We start from the raw sequence: 19,612 nt of genomic DNA on the forward strand, positions 1-19,612 counted from the left end.
TATGAAGGGCTTTCCTCGAAACTCTGAAGCATACAATATAAACATTAATAGCCCCATTTTCACAGCTAAAGAAGTTAAATATCTTCCCCAGAGTTCCACAGTTAATAAAGGTTAAATTGGACTATAAGCCAAGTCTTCTTGTCTAGGAAATGCTATAAAAATAAGAGGTGGTCCATGAGGGCTAGATATAGGTGACAAAGTGGTCTCCAGAACTATTAATAATTGCAATGTCTATGAAAGAAATTACTTCTAAAACCCCACATTACTACAATTTCTGTCTTATCAAGAATTGTATCCTCTTCTAATAATTCTAGTGAGTTCAATGTGTAACTGGTGGGAGTGTGGAGTGGAGGAGGGAGGAAGCTTGGCAACTGGAGGAGGTTGGCCAAATGGACTTTGTTCTTTGGTTCACCAAATTAAAGGTCCCTTCCTTATAAGGGAGTACTAGTTATAATTTCAGGGTTCTGTGTAAAAAGCTAGGTCTACCCACTAGCACAGTTAGCAAAGTGAACTTAACAAAAAAGGCTACCAGCTGACCAACCTCTCTAACAAGTAAGTACAGGATCTACAGTGGGCAAACCATTATAGGAAGAATTGTGGGAAAATAAAAAAATAAAGAGATGATAAGGTTAAGTTCTTACGATGTTTATAGCTTAGTTAAAAACAAGAAGAGAAGAGAAAGAAAATTACTTGAGAAAACAACGTCTTAACAAATAGAGCAGAAAATGTAAAAATCCCTAGTGCAGAGATTTTAAGATTTTAAGGGGAAAGAAGAGTGGTAAAAGTGGGTTTAATTCTGGCACCTGAAGTGAGGGGAAGGGAACAGATCCCAAGCAGGATGACTGAATCAAACCTTATATAATCAAGAATTGAAGAGCTAGAAGGAAGGTTTTAAATATTATTCGTTCCTGGGACCACAGTTTTTTGTTTTTGTTTTTTTTTTTAAGACCCTTTCCTTCCATCTTGGAATCAGTGCTGTGTATTGGTTCTAAGGCAGAAGAGTGGTAAGGGTTAAGCAATGGGGGTTAAGTGACTTGCCCAGGGTCACACTGCTGCAGATTTGAACCTAGGACCTCCCATCTCTAGGCCTGGCTCTCAATCCACAGAGCTACTCAGCTTCCCCCCTGGGACCATAGTTTTGGAGCTAGAGGTTGTCAAGTCTAAGTGGGTGGATGAACTATGACCCAAAGAGGTTCTGTTGGCTTGCAAATGGTCACTTAGGTAGTGAATAAGTAGCAGAATTTGAACATAGTTCTGCCTCCAAATCCAGTGTTATTTCTACTATAACCAATTCATTTTACAGATGATGAATTTGAGAACCAGAAATTTACAAAGCTGACAGACTCACATCTAGAAATCAGATTTCAGACTTCTGATCAGTCCTCTTAAAACTTTTAAAAGTTTTTAGCCATTTAAAACTTCCTTATTTAGTTTTCCTTTGTTTGCCATATTTCTTCCCTCAGGTACCTCCTCCTCCCCCTACTAATGTCACTTCCTTCCTAAAAGCAGAATCTGAATAAACATCCAAAAAGGGACATGATGTAAACTGACATATGGCTTTGATACCTTGAAAGGAGCCAAGGTTTCTCATCAGTGTCATATTCCCTCCTACAACAGATTTTTTTAAAACTTGCCTCTAAGTAGAATTCTTGTGCCAGAGTGGTCCAAAGGTACCTCATCCTTTTCCAGGACGGCAGAACAGGACCCACCCGAGCTGTAATGCTAGAACCCAGGAGTAACTCCACAACATAATGGAAGTATTAGATTCAGATTTTACTGAATAATCTTAATATATTTAAAAAGTTTATACTTGGAAAAATAAAGGAGGTACATCAGATGAAATCACAAATATAAATACATATACACTGTATGTCCTATTAATTAATATTACTGTTTAATATGCCATATTTTTGCTAGGAAATATATAGCAGATATGGGGAAGAAGGTCAGGACTATAAATTTAATTGGCATGGGAAAGAGTGGTAACACTCTTTGAAATAGTAATTCACCTGTAACCTACAATCTTAGAAAACTACATGTGGGAACAAAGACGTTAGTCTTGGCTCCAAGATTGGCCCTCTATTCACTATATATCCTGCTGTCCCTCAAATATATTTATCATTTTAATACAAAAACGAGAAATTCTAGGTACTTTTTTTAAAAAACCTCATCCATCTTGGAATTTTTAAAAACAAAATTTAAATAAACATTCAGATTTCCTAGCAGAAAATCTGCCAGGCTAGAAAATGCTAAGATAATAAGATCCAGCCAGCAGTCCCCTATGAAGATCACAGAAGGAAAGAAAAGACAGCCAACACAAAAAAACCCTCTAATACTAACTAGAAAATAGTAGTTTTCCCCCAAATACCCAAGCAATTATGTAGTCTTAAATTAGAAAAGAGGGAAAATACCCTAAATCTTTCAGACAACAATTCTTGTGAAATTCTCTACTGTGTTCATCATAAGTGACTCCTTACCTAGCAGGGCAGCTAAGTGGCCTAGAGTCAAGAAGACTCACTCATCTTCCTGAGTTCAAACTTGACCTCACATACTGACTAGCTGTGTGACCCTGGACAAGTCACTGAACCCTGTTTGCATCAGTTTCCTCATCTGTAAAATGTGCTGGAGAAGAAAGTAGCTAACGATTCTAGTATCTTTGCCAAGAAAGCCCCAAACAGGGTCACAAATGTTGGACATGACTGAAATAAATGAACAACAACAAAATGCCCCTAAAAGGGTTACCAACACTTAAAAAAAAAAAAAAACAGAAATCAACCAGATACAACCAGGACCACAATTTTGATCCTTTGATTTTACAGGAATACTGGAAATAATGAAAGTGGAAATAAGGTCAGTTTCCATTAAATGTGCAAATATCTATTTGAACTGCTCTTTTAAATAATCCACAGATACACCTGTGGTTACCAAGAGATACAGCTTTAGAGTAATCTATAAGTTTGGTTTATATCAAGACTCCTTTGACAGCATTCAGTTCATCTTAAAATGACATACCAACTAAATTTCTGCTTATAACTGTCCAAAAAAAATCCTTGTCCACAGTTATCTAATAAAAAAGGTAAAGAACTGTAAATAAAACTTCATGCTTACCAAAAAAAAAAATCACCATAGCTCTGAAATCACAAAATAAAATCTGCTTTGGATATATCAGACGACTTAATGCTTTTTAAAATAGAAAGTAAAATATAAAAACATAAAAAGAAAAATATAAAAATAAATCTGTAACGTGATACCCTCTAACTAAAATACAAAAGAATTGAGATTTTTGTTTCAACCATAATACAATTATGTTCAAAAACCAAATACCACAAAGGGGATAGGAAAACTGCCTTTTAAAGTATCCTTGAAATAAATAAATAAATCCTTGGTGGACAATTATGTTCAGAATTAAGGTTTTTAAAAGTCTGTATGATTATGCATGGAATCCTTAAGTTACATGCTATATCTACCAAACAACCATTGTGAAACAATGGCCAATGAAACAAAGATCCTAGGACATGAATAGAGAGACTTCTTTTATCCCTTCCCAAGCAACCCCTCAGATTTTCTTTAAAAAGAAACAATGGGCTGTACTTTGCTCCCAAATACCATGTGCTGAAAAGTTACCATACAAAAGCTAAACCATTGATGGCATTATAATCTATAACAATGCCTAACCTAACTCCTTATTTTAGTGTCCTTTACTTTTAAAAATACTTTTTAGTGTCTTATTTAATAAAAAGTGGGTCACTATTAAACTCCATCTGGGTATTAATTAACATTGAAAAGATTGCAATGGATTTTTTCCCAAACCATAAGTCTCAAGATGGGGCCAAAAGGGCATTCATGTTTCTACCCCAAGCCACATTTTTATCTCTTCTAAGAGATACAAGAGACAAGACGCTGATTTTGCTCTTGATAGAAAATATTTCTAATGCTACCAGAAATTGCTAATTATCTGTTTAAGGAAATTGTGCTAAAAGGGACAAAGTGCTTGTAAAGCTCTGACCCTATAAACAGGCAGGTGACCCTAAACTGTAAAGAAAGAATGTCCCCTGTGATCAATTATCTGGGACTGCTTCTCCCTAACCTCCACCATTCATCTTCCAAGCCAAGAGTCTCCTATATTTTCCAGTTATTAAACATTTCAGCCCACTCGTTTGTTGATTAGCTGACCCAAAGAAAGAGAGCCCTCAAATCCAGGATCAGAAAAATCAGAAGCAATAGAGCAGCGGTTCTCAACCTCTCAATTTGTAGCAATGAGAAGACATAATGCATATCAGGTATTTACATTCCGAATCATAACTGTAGCAAAATTTCAGTTTTGAAGTAGCCACCAAAATAATTTTTTGGTTTGGGGTCACTGCAACATGAGGAAGGTGTATTGCGGGGTCACGGTGTTAGAAAGGTTGAGAACCACTACAATAGAGGCTTCTTAAAAAATAAAAAAGACTTCTTTTTTATTAAAAAATAGAAGCTTCTTCCAAAAGATGCACTCTTAGAGGTGGATACCAGAAGGCCTTCAAAAAGTTAGTATTTTTGGCTGCACGAAGCACTCTTCCTATTTACTTAACCAGAAAGTATGAACTTTGTGCTATGGGCATTCACTAATGGAGAGAGAATTTTCTGTAGCAGAGGGGCCACAATCTAAAAAAGGGAAACAAGAAATGTGGAGGAGTGAAGTGAATTCCAGAGTAAGTTGAATTCTTTTTTCAAGGTAACACAATTAATGATTTTTAATCAACTGCTTCAAAGCCTTCCTCATCTGTGCCCCCAACCAAGGAGAGACCTTTTGTTAAGAATCACAACCATATCAAGGGTATCCACCCACTAACTGGGGATCAAATTACAAATAGTTCTAGACTTACTCAGAGGCAAACAAAACAGCTTGTGCACCTTCTCTACCCCACCCCCACACACTTCCAACTTAATTTGATAATGCTTTAAAGTTTCAAAAAAAGGTACCTACTTTCCTCCCATCCCTAAAATCAATACCATTATTAAATACGCACATATACATGTTTGTTGTTTCATGAGTAGAAATTTTGAGAGTGGAATCTAATTTTAAGAGATGTCCAACCAATTTGGGGAGAAAACAATGAATTAAAGTCATCCAAACATAAAAAGTAATACCATCAACATGTTTGAGAATTTAGGACAAGGTTAATTTTTCTTCTCAATTAGGTATAAAATATATATATATATATATATATATATATGCTTCATAGAAACATGTAGAGCATGAATATTTGCTAGTCTTTTAAAGGTAATTTTAGAGTCTAAGTTATTCTATTTTATTTGAGCCATTAACACATCATTACATTTTCCTCAGACTTGCTGAGTCACTATACTTGACTCCAAAGTACCTCAGATTAAAAGGAAAAGTTTATCCTGAGAAAATTCATGTAAACTAGCCACCTATTCAAAAACTGAGGGATGTCTATTAACATATCAAAATCCTCCTGGCAATTTCCACATAATCAACAAAGCAAAGATCTTATGGAGGTTCAGAGTAATTCAAAGGCCAACTGCATAAAAAAAGTTTATCAACTCAGGTACAAATTTAAACTTCTTGAGAAAACTTTTACTGCCAATGTGTAAAATGCAACTGTACCCAGGTATTTTTAGTGGTTGCTTCTGAATTTACCAATCACTTAACACCATTTCCCTCAAAAATGAAAAAGTATCACATGAAAAATAAAAGGAAAAAGAGAGATGGTAGTTAATATGTTTATCTCTGCTGGGCATCTTCCTCTGGTAATAAATGTTCTCCTAAGGTGCATGTGAGCAAAGTAAAACAATTCTTGAAATGCTCTAAATAGCAAGGGAAGGTAATTAAAATATAACAGGCAGAGTAGTCCTCACAAATACATCAAGAAATCATTAATATGTAAGAGGCCTGCACAGGGTACTAAAGAAATAATCTGTTCAAATCCACTATGTGTCCAGAAGAAGAAAAACAATTATTTCACTTTCCCCACTCTTTGCAGAAACTGCAATAATGAACAAAGATCCAAATAATTCCTATGCTGTGTGTGTACGTGTGCACACGAACACTTGTACACACACCTTGGTCACTGTTTCCCTTCAGAAACTCAGGGAAAAGACCCTACATGTCCACTGAACAAACATTTAGAAAGATGCACTATGTGCAAACTAGCAATGCTAATATTTCTTTGTTACCTCAGGATTGACAAATTTATGAAAATCATAGCCATAAAGCTGTTTGAAGAACAGCACCAAAGTCAGCAACAACTTCATTTTTATTCTATTCACTCAAAACCCCCAAATTATTCTAGAATAGAGTTTTCCTTACTTCCTCCCATTTCTAGTACTATAGTCTTTATAGAGATGGTCAAATTTTGATAAGGAAACTTAAAAGACTGTAAAATTTTAGTCAGGCGATGAACATTTCCTATATGCTGTCAATGTAGGAACTTGTAGCCTAGAAAGATTTAATGACCCCCAGTTTACTTCCCTTAAAGATTTGACCTTGGCTCATGAGAGTTCCTGCTTGAGGGAAAGTCCTACTTCTGCAGTCTCAGACTAATAGACTTTAAGGTAGTTTAGGTGGGAATAGCTAATCCCATCAGCTGTTAAGTATCTCTTTGGTCCCACTGGTTTCTCCCCTTAAACCACAATCCTTTACCAAGGTAGCCCAGTCCTTGGCTGGGTCTTTCCTTTTTGGGTCCATTGTAAAGCATCAGCCCCTCACAGTTATACCTGTCTGGGACTCCTCATTTTTCCCTGGTTACCATTGTAAAGTCATTCAACTATCCCTCTCATCCTCAGACCTCATGTTTCCCTAGAAAGGTATTTAAGCTTGCCCATTTTAATGGCCCCAGGGGTCAGTGACCAGAGCATCCAGAGTTCAATCCTGGGACTCCACGTAGGCCTATGTCATAGAGGCCTAACTCAGCCCTATACCTCTTTCCTTAATTAAAGTGGTTTTTTCCTGACTATTTAAGAGTTCTGTGTTGTTTTTTTCTCAGTTAACAATGCCTACTATGTGCCAGGCACTGTGCTAAGTTTGTTTGTTTGTTTGTTTTGGTGCTAAGATTATTCAATAAATGAAGAGAAGTATAATGGGTAAGAACAGGATTGTTATAAATGATTACCAAAAAAGAATTATGTATCCGATGTCAAAAGACTTCGAAGAGGTCTATAGCCTAGAAGGGAGCTCAATTCCTCACTTAGAGAGAAACGAGAGTTAGAAATAGATGGCAGGTGTACATTTCACTAGTAGATACCACTTCTACTTCTGAAAAATCAGCAAGCTTCAAGGAGAGAGTCAGCAGCTTGGGATGACCATAAGTAGAGTTTATGAAAGGATATGGACAAAAGCACACAAGATAAGAAGGCAGTAATAGGCTGAGGTCTGTATGGCTGGAAAAAGTGAGCCATTAAGGGATCAAAGCAAATTATGTCATCTTGTATTATTTATATAAATAACACCTCTCTACTTTGCTCAGAAAGACTAGGAAAAAGACACTGCAAAGTGAACGTTCCCTCTTAATGCAGAAGGTGAATCAGACCATAACAGTTAACACACCTGACTCAGCAAGTCAGTGGACACCTTGTAGATATGTTATCAAAAGAAAACAACACATGTAAAGTGCTTCACAAGTTTTAAATTACTCTACAAATGCTAGGTACTCTTATGAGCCAACTGCAGAACTCAGAACTTCTTTTGGCTTCCATCTGTATGTGCTAATCCTCATGCTCCAAATTCTTGAATCCATCTTCCTTAACCCACCCTTCTGCTCTATCCACACAACAAAAGGATACGGATGAATAGGGAAATAAAATCACAGGCAATAGTAATGAACATAAATCGACCGCCAATCCAGGATTTCCTCTCTTGAAGTGGCAGCTCGCTCACTCTCTATTACAGAATAGATTTTTGTAATATTATCGATGAACACCCATGATTTTCTCTTAATAATAATAGTCATCCTTATCACTTTCTAGCCATAAGTGTATCTAAGCCCACTTCCATAGTCCATCCTGTTCTGCCATCTGGAGTGATTCTGGCATTTGGTCCCTATTTTTGATATCATTCGTGATGTTATATTCTTTTGTCAGCTCTCCCAAATCAAAAGTCCTGAGATGGAAAGGATTTTAGAGGTTACAAGTCCAACTCTTTCATTGTACGGATAAGGAAACTGAGGTCCAATCTGGGTAAATGATTTGCACAGGGCCATACAATGATGGGAGGATTTGGAACCCGGTCCTCTTGACTCTAAATTCAGTACCCTATAAACTATACCGTGTTATCTCGTAATTTATCCCAGTCTCCTTCTTCCTCAAATGAAGCTTTCTCAATATCTTAATCCAGCCTCACTGGATCCTTGTGGCTACCTTCTTTTGGAATTTTCCCAAGCTTTTATTATTCTTCAATCTAACACTTACTATCTTTGAAAAAGCCTGTGAGAGCTTCTATCCTCTGTTGTTCTGTTTTCAACAAGGATTTATGTTTAAAGGATGCAAAGGAGTGGTCAAAATATTTTTTTTTCTTCTCCTTAGAAATTTTATGATTTTTCCACCACAGTGGTGTTCGGATGCCTCAACAACCGGTTATGCCAGCAAAGAGTATGCTCTGTAAGTTCTAATTAGCTAATTGGAAATGGTTTAAGTTAGGGTTCAAGGACCAGTCTAGCTAAGTCTAAAAATGTTCATTCCTGGGCCTGAACTTGTTCAATTACAGTAACTTATCTACTGAACTACCTGGTTTCAGATAGCAGAGGCAGAGTAGGTGGTGAAGAGGATAGACCCTGTATCTGGAGTCCAGGGAGACCCAAGTTGAAATCAGGCTTCAGTCACTTACTAGATATGTGACATTGGCTAACTTTGCCTTACTTTCCTCAGCTACAAAATGGGGATAATAATAGTGACTCTCAGGATTGTTGGGGGGCATCAATGAAAGAATATTTTACAAGTATATAACATAGTAGCATATAGTAGGTGCTTAATAAATGCTTGTTTCCGGTTTTCCTTCTGGATGTAGAAAGGTTTCAACTTCATTGTGCAGAAGATGTAACTATCCCAATTAAATGATGCATCTTTGAAGTCATGACATTTGTTTATGTATGCTATTTTTTTGTTTATATATGCTATTAAGACATGTATAACCCAGTGGCAATTACTTGACAACTCCAGGACGGGGAAGGGAAGAGGGGAGGGAGACAAGATGAATCATGTAATTTTGGAAAACATGTATAAATTTGTTATTGGAATAAAATATGGATAAAAAATTTTAAACATTTAAAAATTTAAATATATATGCTATTACGTGCTCTTATCCTTTCAAAAGATTTTTCTTCCTTCAAAAGAGCACTTTTTAAAAGCTTACCAAAAAAAATATTTTTATCCATTTCTCATTTATTAAGTGAGAAGTATGGTAAGTACTAAGTGTACAAAGAAAATTTTAAATGGGCTTTATCCTCAAGGGCTCATTTTTACTGATGAGATACAATATGTAAACACAAAGTTAGACCTGATGACCTAAGGAGGAACAGACAACTTAGAGGAATTAAGAAATGCCTTAAGTAGGAATAAATGGCACCAGCAGAGGAAGTTAGAGATTCTAAGAGGAAACCCATTATAGGGAGAGGAAATAGTTTTGCAAATTAAGGGGGCAGGAGATAGACTGCCAAGTTCAAAGATTAGCAAGTGATTGCTGCCAATAGTGTCCAGAATGTTTGATTTGTTACTATGCTATTCTTTAAAATCTTTTCTGATTTACTTAAAGATCCCAATCATTTTTAAGTTCAAAAGTAAAGATCTACTCTGTCTACAATAAACAACAAAGATGGCAGGTATTATCCTAAGTAATTACTACTAAAGCTTCCTTCCATGAATTAGAGAATCTTAGATCTGATAAGAGCCTCCCTCCTTCAAGATTATAAAATCCAAACCTCTCATTTTACAGATGAGGATAGTAAAACCCAGAAAAGAGTGATGTGTCCACAAGTCCACTGGCACAGGGAGTACTGGAACCCAGATCTCTAGACTCCCAGGCTGGTAGGAACTATTTCACACCGCCTATATGACCAGAATAATTTATTCCCCTAAACTTGACCTGGGATGATGCCCCAGACCCAACTCAAAGTATTTACTAAGAATCCATTATTCCCCCAGAATTTCTGTATGCTAAAATAAACAGAAAAAAAAAAAGACACCAAAAAGCACACACAGATGAACTAATTAGAAAGCAATTAAACAGAACAAACATCTACTTGGCCCTACAATGAGCTTGAGAACTATGGAGGCACTAGAATTAAGACAAAAATAAAAAAAGTTTCTACCCTCAAAGAGTTTTAGTCTCCTGAGAAAATACCTCCTGGATATAAATGGAATGAAGAGTAAACTGAGGAAAGAGCTGAAACAATTACAAGAATGAGGAACCTTCATGGGGGAGGTGGTAGAGCACATGAGCTTTCAGAGGAAGACAAAGACCCTGAAAATCTGAGGTGAGGAAGGAGTATATTCCAGGTATGGGGATAATTTGTGGAAATATATCTGAAAGCAGGAGGGGTGAGTCTTGAATTCAGAGATTTGTTCATTCATTTTGTCTAGAATTTAGTCAACAGAACTAAAGTAACCCTTAAAAAGGAGGTAAGATGCAATCTAGGAAAGGTCTCAAACTTCAGGCTAAGGAATTTGTATTCTATCTAAAGGCAATGGGGAGTCCTGAGTTTATGAGCAAGGGAGTAACCTGGTCGGGGTTTAGCCTTAGAAAGATTACTTTGGGATCCGACTGGAGAGAGGAGAGCCTGGAATCAGGAAGAAAGAACCATTTGGAGGTGGTCCAACCAGAGGATGATGAAGACTGAACTGAATAGTGAGTAGAGAGGCTATGAATGATAAAGATGTATGGAGAGGGGCAGCTAGGGGGCTCAGTAGACTAAGAACTAGGCCTTAAAGATGGGAGGTCTTGAGTTCAAATATGGACTCAGCTGTGTGACCCTGGGCAAGTCACTTAACCTCCATTGCCTAGTCCTTACCATTCTTCTGCCTTAGGACCAATTAGAAGTAATTATTCTAAGACACAGGATACGAGTTTTAAAAGAAAAAAAGATTTGTAGGTGTAAAATCAATAATATTTGGCAAATGATTAAAAATAGTAGAATAGAGAGGACAGACAGGTTGCAAACTAGATGATTGGGAGCACAGTGATACCCTGGCAGATGTGGAAGTTGACTTAACCTGGGGCTGGCCTTGCAGAGAATAGACAAGAAGTATACCTGCTTATATTATCTAACTTTAAGTTCTGTAAATAAGACAAAAACATAAAACAAAATTGTAATAAAATTGGTTACCCTGACATTTGGAATTTTAGCATCAAATGGTGGCACTGGATTACTAGTTTTTGTTTCTCTTTGTTTTCCTGATTATTCTTAACCCAGTAAGTTTCCTTCAAACAGTTTATAGTTTATAAGTTATGGTCTATAATGCTTACTAAATGGATAAAAATAAAATTTTAGATGCCTCCTCTGGTTGATAACAGTCATAGGCCAAAATTTTGTGCTCAAACATGACTATTTGTTTCGAGCCAAAATTATATGCACACACATAATATTACCCAGGTAAAAAGGGCATAGCTTATGTATATGGCTAATCAGACTAAATCTAATTTAAGAATATCCTCCTGAAAATTGGTTGAAGATTTGAGTCACTTTAAATGAAGAAAGATTTTTAAATCAAGCTTAACTTTGCTTTAAGTCTTTTGACATTTCCTCATTAAAAATCCTAAAGTTTAATGAGTCACAACACTAGATTTAGGAATTTCAATTAAAAAAAAGAAAAGAAAAGAAGGGTAGTGCAGATATAATGAACTATCATCAGAAATATGTTTCTAAAGATTTTCAAGCTGCATACTTCCAAAATAGAAACAGTTTAAAAAGTTTCCTCTTTTAATCACAATTCAAATTTCCTTAGAGGAAACAAGTGAATCTCAGAAGTGAAGAAGACACTATATAGTAAATAACTTCAAGGCTTGCAATTAATTTGGTTTTCATTTTAAAACACTTTCCTCTTTTAAAAGTTATCTCCAAACCGTCCATATAATTCTAATGTGTTGGGTTTTTTTTTTTTAATTGGTCCCAGGCAGTTCAGGCTCCACCACATGTAATGTCCATATATGACAAAGAAAAAAGTGAGCAGAGCTATTCATGACTCCAAAGGGGAGAAAAATATTTTATGCTTATTTGTACAAGTTAATTTTACTTCCTTAAATGTGCATGTATATCATACAAATCAATGAAAAGTGTAAATATATACATTTTATATTCAAGGTCTATGAGTTTATTATATTCTAGATTTGTTCTTCCAGACTCTTCTTCTGTGACTATTTCATAAGACTAACTAAAAATATGCTGATAATAAAAAGAAACTACGTCCTTTTTCTAACATACAATATCATCTTTAGTTTATACACTTATGTTTCCAAAGAGATCACAAAAGACACAACATAGGGCTGTGGTGAAAAACAAAGGAACAACAGAAAGAAATTTCAATAAACATCTCAGAAAAACTTATTTACCTCCTAAACCAATTTGAATTTTTAAAAAACCAAGCAATTCAAACTATGAGAAGAACTAGTGATGAAAAAGAGGTTCTTAACTTAGTCACTGAATCTGTCTTAAATGTATATAATCATGAATTATTTTTTATTTTTTGTAATCACAATCTTATTTAGAATTCATCACAAATTTAAATGAAAATCATATTTGAAATGAAGCCAGTTAACGCTTCCCTTAACCTATAAGCAACATGTGATCCTACTTTAAGCAATTGTCAGTGCCCTAAATGAGCAGTAATGTTACATATTTTTAAAGAAGGGTAAGTGGAAATCAAATGTCACAAAATACAAAAACTTATATGTGTTTAAAAGCAATCCCTAAGAATGCTTGTTAGAATGGTTAAAGCTCTCAAATACTTAGGTAAAAAGGTTTTTAAAAATAAAATATGGTTTAGTTAACCAATAAACACATTTAAAAAAAAATATCCTACTGTGATTCATTCATTCCAAGATAATGTGGGTGGCACATTCAATATTTAACACTTAGGGACTTTTTTTTTTCAAATGCATCCTCAGGCCAGCCTCAATAAATAACAATTTTAGCTACGGTTTCATTTATGTGTCAAAGCCACCCTCACTTGACAGAGAGTGCTGTTGTTTTAGTGTATGAAAAAGAACATTAGCACAAAGCCATTTCTAATCTCAGATGCACAAAATACACATGATCCACCTGATCCTAAAACTTCTGTTGCATAAACTGAGCACACTGCCATTCCTAATGACCTTTCAAATAACTCAATGTTAATTGCCTGACTTAAACTTCTCATGAGTTACAAAACTGTCAAATGAAGTTTCAGAAAAAATGTTATGAATGGTTTTACATGACAGACCACAAATGATAATTTCAGAAGTCAAGAAATTTGAAACTTTGAGCAACTGAATATACTATGGAGAAAAGTTTTAAGTGAACCCTTTACTTACAACAGGCAGTGCTTACTACATATGGTGTTTTTAAAATAAACTAAGGTCATGGGTAAATGAACTATGGACTTTAAAATTAACCTTATGATTCAGCTATAATTTTAAGTAGTTCTAACTAGAATTTCCAGTTTTGAAATATACTAATAACAAAACTCACTGAAAGCAAGATATTCTAGGTTTTTTTTCCTTAAAGAGGAAATATGACTTCCCCAACCATAACATATTCAGCAATACCCCAGATGGTGAATTATCAACAAACAAATCAGCATGACCAGTTTCCTGTCCTAACTTCACACTTAGCTTTAAATTAAAACTGATTTAAGATAAAACATTAGTTGAAAAGAGTTCCTTACTACAGGAATTCATGCTGGGGATATGTATAAAATACTCTGTAAATAGATTTAAAAAAGAGTTCATGGATGACTAAATATATAGAAAGCTTTAAAAAAACAAAACTTCAAAGTCTTCAGTCTAACAATCAAGTAACTCCAACAATCTGAAATATGAGGGAAGTTAATTTTGTCTCTCCAATCCCAAGCTACTTTTCTTCTCCAAGAATATATCTCTAGACAAATGCCATTTTAAAAGGATGGATAATAATTAGGTTTTAGAAGAAGTAGGGTGCTGGAGCCGTTTGTTAGGAGCCCCTCTTAACAGCTTAATGACAAGAACAAATGGTCTCCCCCCACCCAAACTTCCAGATGAAAAGAAATCCCACCCCGAATTCACAGAGAACAAAAATGTGGAACTGACGAGTTTTGACTGACTAGTCTAATAAAAACTACTCCTTCATCCTTCCACTCGTTATTGGGGAACCTGGGGAGGTGGGGAAGAAAACACAAGTAGGATGGGAAAAGGAAAACTGGAAGGGAAGAACAAAAGGAGAAACCGAAGAGAAAGAAAAGAGAAGGAGGGGGCTATCAAGATCTAAAAGCATGTGAAATGCACTGGGCTAAACGGCTCAAAGGACCAGAGGAAGAAAAGAGGCAGGCGGCGGGACTGAGTGCCCCGGGTCTAGCTGCACCATGGACAGAGACTCTGCAAAAGACAAACCCAGCCCACACCCCTCTAGAGGGCGGCTGCAGCTATAGCCAGCAACACCCCTGCCCCAGAGAAATGGAGAAGGGGCGGGAGGATGCCCGGACTACTCAGTACCGGGGCTCCCCAGCCCCCTCCGAGTCTGGTATTCCCGGAGGAGACAGCTCCTCTCTGCCCCAATCCTTAAAGACCATTAAGAGGTGAGAGCGGCACCATCAGTCCTAGTACAGCAAACCTTCGGCGCTGTTCCCCACCCTCAACACACACCTTGGGGGAATCCCACCCAGTTCTGACTTTCCCTTTGTGCAAAGGAAGCAGCTTTTCGGTCGGCTTCCCAGAAAGAAGTCGGCCCCCTTCTTTCAGGGGAGCCACATCCAGCCTCAGGACATCACTGCTTGGGACGTGGGGGCAGGAGGAGTAAGGGGCAACAAGACCCAGCTTTTCTTCTTTCCCAAGTCTCCTGGCTTGGCTGCTAGAGGATCCAGCGCCGGAGAGTCGGAGTACAAGCCTCCTGGGAGGCGGCAGATGCACGCTATCTATTCCCAGGATGGGATTAGAGGTACCGTGGGGAGGGGCGGGCTGAGCAGCTCAGTCTTACGGGACCAGGCAAGCCCAGCAAGACCAGGAGAGAAAGAAGCACCCAGAGGCGGGTGGTCCGACGACTGGTGAGAAGTTAAGAAGGCAAACCACAGAGCAAGAAAAAGAGCTTGGGAGGGGGATAGGGAGAAGAGCAGGTGTTTACTGACTTAGAGAAAACCCCACAGAAGGGGGGGGGTACCTTCTGGGTCTCTTTCCCACTAGTATAGAGGCACGTGGGGAGAATGCAGGTGAAGTCCTAAAATTAAAGGATTTAGAGGGGGAAGGAGGGAATAAGTCAAAGGACAGGTCAGCGCAGTCTTCCACTGGCAAAGGTGTGTGGGAAGGAGGCAAAGAGAGCAAACGGATGAAAGGTGAGACCGGTGATTAGGGAACTGCGACGGGACCTATTATCCCTTCCCTGACTGAGCAAGGTTTGCGAGGATTAAAGATGGACATGGGTGCGAGTTTGTTTTTTTTGTTTGTTTGTTTTTTTCCTAGGGAAAGATGGACAAGAGAAATTGCCCGAGTAAGTGAAAAGAGTACTGAAGACAACTCTGCGGGGATAAATCAAGCTGAAGAAGGGTGGAGGCTGCTCTGGGCACAGGGATGGTTGTGGGTCAGAGTAGAGGCAAGTGCCGCTGCTCTTCTGAATCCCAGACATAGAGAGCAAAGATGGGAAGGGGGGGGGGCGCAGAAGAGAAGCTGGGGAATCCCTACCACAAAGTACCCACCCCATTTTCAGAGAACCAGAACAAGACAAACAAATACAAATGAAGCAAAGTAGAAGAGGGCTATAAAGCAGAAAATGGTAAATACATGGAAATTCCCCAACTAACAACAATCCTAGCGTTTTTTTCCTGAAGATCCCCTAGTCCCCAGAGAGGCGCCCCGGTGACCTGCTTCAACCCCCCCCCCCTCCCGGGCACTGCCAAAACAGTGCCTGCAAGCAACCTGCTCTGTCTGCCCACAACCCCCTGCCCCAGATCCACCTTCTCCTTTTCCCCGGGCCGCACTCACAGCTTCCCCCTTGCTGGCTACAGCCGTGGTGCAGCAACCCCCGTCCCTCCCACTCCTTCCCGGGTGCATCTCCCTGCACCGGAGCAGCAGTGCGGGGGAACAAAGGGACCCAGAGTCTCCACCCGCCCACACCCCACCCTCCTTCCGTCCCCATCCCCTAGTCCGACCCTGGGCCAGCCGGCCTGTCCGCCCCAGGCGTCCTTTACCTGATGCAGGGCCGCCAGCAGCGCTAGCAGCGGCAGCAGGGTCCGCGGCGCTCCTGCTATCCGGCACATGGAGGCGAAGAGGGGCCGAGGAGGAGCCGGAGGCGGCGGCAGCAGGAGCGGCAGCGGTAGCGGCGGCAGCAGCAGCAGCAGCGGAGAGAGAGACGACTCCAGGCAGTTTTCCACACACACATACACACACACACACGCAACCCTCCCCCTCTCCCTTCCCCACCCCCAACCCCCCTTTCTTTCTCAACCTCTCCTCCCCGCCAATGGAGAGAGAGAGATGATGACAAATAGCGGAGCGAAGAGTCCGCGGGACTCGCACCAGGAGTAATAAAACAGACCGAGAGATCAAGGGGATGGATGCAGGGAGGTGGATCTGCGTGTGCCCGTGTGTGCGTGTAGAGGCAGCGACAGCGGCGGCGGCAGCAGCAGCAGCAGGAGCCGAGCAGCGGAGCCGGCTCCTCTCCCGCTCTGGCGACCGCAGGGATGTGAAGCAGCGGCGGCGGCCGCAACGGTCCCCCTCCGGCCCCGCTTTCCAACGAGCTTCCCCTCCCTTCTTTTGCTTCTTTAGGATGCGGAGAAAGCAGCCGGGCTGACTGCGTTCCCAGGCTGCTCCGTCACGCCAGATTTCTTTTTCTTTTTTTTTTCCCTCTCTGGGTACCCTCTCTTCACTGTTCCCCTGTGCAGTTAAAATGGAGAGGGAGAGGCAAGCCAAGCCGGGAGGGATTTTAGGGCCCGGGGGGCGGTGGAGCAGCGAGTACAAAGGGCAGTAAGTAGTAGTAGAACCTAGGGGTTGGTGCGCCGTGGTCTTCCTCCTCCGCGCCGTCGGATGTCAAGTCTCTTCCTGGGTGCGGGGCGACTTATTTGGCTTCTCCCTTTCCTTTCCCCCCACCCCCTTCCCCTGCGAGTTCCAGGATATTTTTTTTTTCTCTCTCTCAAAGCGACCCTGGGAGAGGAGAGGGATACAACCCTGGCAAAACCCCGCTAGCGCTGCTGCTACTGCTGCTGCTGCATACTCGCCCCTAAGACTGCCTACCTTCTCCTTCACTTTCTCTATTGCTCACTCTCACGCTCTCGCTCCCTCCTCCTCCTCCTCCTCCTCCTCCCAGCTTCTAGATCCTCCTCCTCCTCCTCCCCCGAACCTCCCCTGCTCCCCTCCCCCTACCACACACACATCCACGCACTCCCTGCGAACTCCGCTTCTAGGAGGATCACAATACCAAGCCCCACTGCCTGCGTCTTCCCCTTATGCCAGGCTGCTGTTACTGCCGCTTCCAGCTTCTCTTTCTCTCTGTCTCCCCCTCCCTCCTGCTCTTCTCCCCCCACCCCCACCCCTCCCTTGGCTGATTCTCCCTGCCGGCTGCGCGGCCAATAGGAGACCAACAATCAGCAGCAGTAGCCCAGCCCGGATCAACAGCAGCCGCCCACACCTCCGGCATAACAACGCCGGGGTGTTTTTTTTTTTCCTTTTTCTTTTTCCTTTTCTTTTTTGCTACGGGCAGAGGGGGGGGGTGATAGAAGAGAGAGCATCGGCCCGGAGCCAGGCTTGCAAAAATCAAATAAAACTTGCGCCGTAACTTGGTTTGTTTTGTCTCACGGGGCTATTGTATTTAAAACGGAGTCTAAGGAATTTGGGGAAGAGAGAAAAGCTTCCTTGGTAACCTAATGTACGCACCTCCCTCCCTTTTTGTAATTCTTTCTAGGTCTGTTATTTATGGGGGAGGGAGGAACACTGCAAACTACAGGCCGGTGCAAAACCAATCTTGGCCATTGTTGTCTGTGGCGATTGCAATGAGCCACCTGCTGGGAGGGGAGATTGTAGGCAGCGGCTGCGGTTTAGGCTTAGGCTCAGGGTTGGCTTTTACACCTCTCCAAGCACCTACCCGGAGAAATACTGGAACAGTGGAAGTTTTTTTTGGCATCTGTTGGGGGGGAAGGTTGCGCGTATTTTGTTTTGGTTTTTATTTTAATAGAGGGTGACTAGTTTAATGTTTCCGAATGCTTATTTGTTTGTAAGCAAATATATGACATGGACTCCCAACTACAAAAAGGGACTTTCACAGTCCCTGGGCTGTCTAACCTAGAGGAGAAAGAGAAATCAATATACGGCGCCCAAAATGAGTTTTCCCTCCTCTTTCTTCAAAGCGGTCTAGAGGCCTTGAGGTGGAGACTTGATAAGTTTGAATTTTGCAAACTTTTTAGGCTGCGTTTCATTGGGAGAATTGCTGCTGATTGTTATTAAGGTTTCCATAGACATTTGGAACATTCACATTCGGTGTAGTCTGGGATGATTTTAGCATTTGTTTCCCATTTCTCCAGAGAACCGAAAGTCTTCTCTTTATTATTATTATTATTTGTTTTATTTCAGTCTACTGCCACTTAGGAACGATGACAAACCTGTAGTCACTACTAATTTATAGTGCTATAATTTAAATAAAGTATCATTTCACACCTATCACCTTTAATATTAATAGAAAGATGTATTTAGTTTTGTTTAAAATAAATTGAGTCATCTTAAAGCTATTTTTTTTTATCTTACCTATTGGCCTTTTAAAAAAATAAAACTTAAACGTGGTCTGTGAGGTTATCTAAATGAAATTTAAAAGTTAAAAGTTAAACTGGTGATGCAATACTTGGGAGTGCTATCTTCTCTTTGTGTGTGTGGTTTCCACCCACCACCCTAGGTAAATTCACTTGTAGACCCCAATGCGAATATTCCAGACAATTGTTCTTAAAAATGAATACCACTGAAACATTCCTTCTGGGTGTTTAGAGAGGCGCTTGCTTTAGTGAGTGGTTTGAATTTTGGAGTTAGAGACAGATCTTGGTTAGAATCCTGGTTAGGCTTCTTGAGGAGTAATGGGAGACAAAGCAGTAACTTTTCTGACCCATCTGATTCCCCACCTGGAAAAGTGTCTTCTTTGGTTTATAGTCTTAGAGCAAGGATTTTTATAAATTCTTTTGTGTATGTCATGGACAGAATTACAAAGGAAATCAATTACAACAAAATCAAGTTATAAATGTGTTTTTCCCATTCTAATTCATAAAAGCCCAGATTAAGCAAGCATCCTCATTTCAGAGAGCTGCCTGGGGACACTGAGAGGTTCTGACGTTGCCCACAGTCATCTAGACCTCTTTGAAGGGCCAGACTGCAAGCCAGGTCTTCCAGACCCTGGCTCTCATAAATTTAGTTTTACATAATAACAAGATGTACACATAGCCATTTGAGAATATCACTGGTTGTCCTTTTGATTCCAAAATGTTG

At 39.9% G+C, this 19,612-nt stretch overlaps 1 protein-coding gene and 1 long non-coding RNA gene across 2 annotated transcripts in view; one reads left to right on the forward strand and one right to left on the reverse strand.

The window, feature by feature from the left end:
• CDH2 (cadherin 2) overlaps nucleotides 1–16,474 on the reverse strand; it is a 266,200-nt gene extending 249,726 nt beyond the window's left edge. The window contains exon 1 of the mRNA XM_007487574.2: nucleotides 16,342–16,474. Coding sequence (XP_007487636.1) covers nucleotides 16,342–16,410 — 69 coding nt within the window. The 5' untranslated portion in view covers nucleotides 16,411–16,474. The remainder of the gene's footprint in view (nucleotides 1–16,341) is intronic.
• LOC130458394 (uncharacterized) lies at nucleotides 14,414–16,290 on the forward strand. Its single transcript, XR_008917698.1, has 3 exons — nucleotides 14,414–15,098; nucleotides 15,617–15,644; nucleotides 15,861–16,290. It is a non-coding gene; the product is annotated as an uncharacterized LOC130458394 (long non-coding RNA).
• Nucleotides 16,475–19,612: the final 3,138 nt, after the last annotated feature.

Source organism: Monodelphis domestica, chromosome 3, assembly GCF_027887165.1.
Source record: "Monodelphis domestica isolate mMonDom1 chromosome 3, mMonDom1.pri, whole genome shotgun sequence".
NCBI lineage: Eukaryota > Metazoa > Chordata > Mammalia > Didelphimorphia > Didelphidae > Monodelphis > Monodelphis domestica.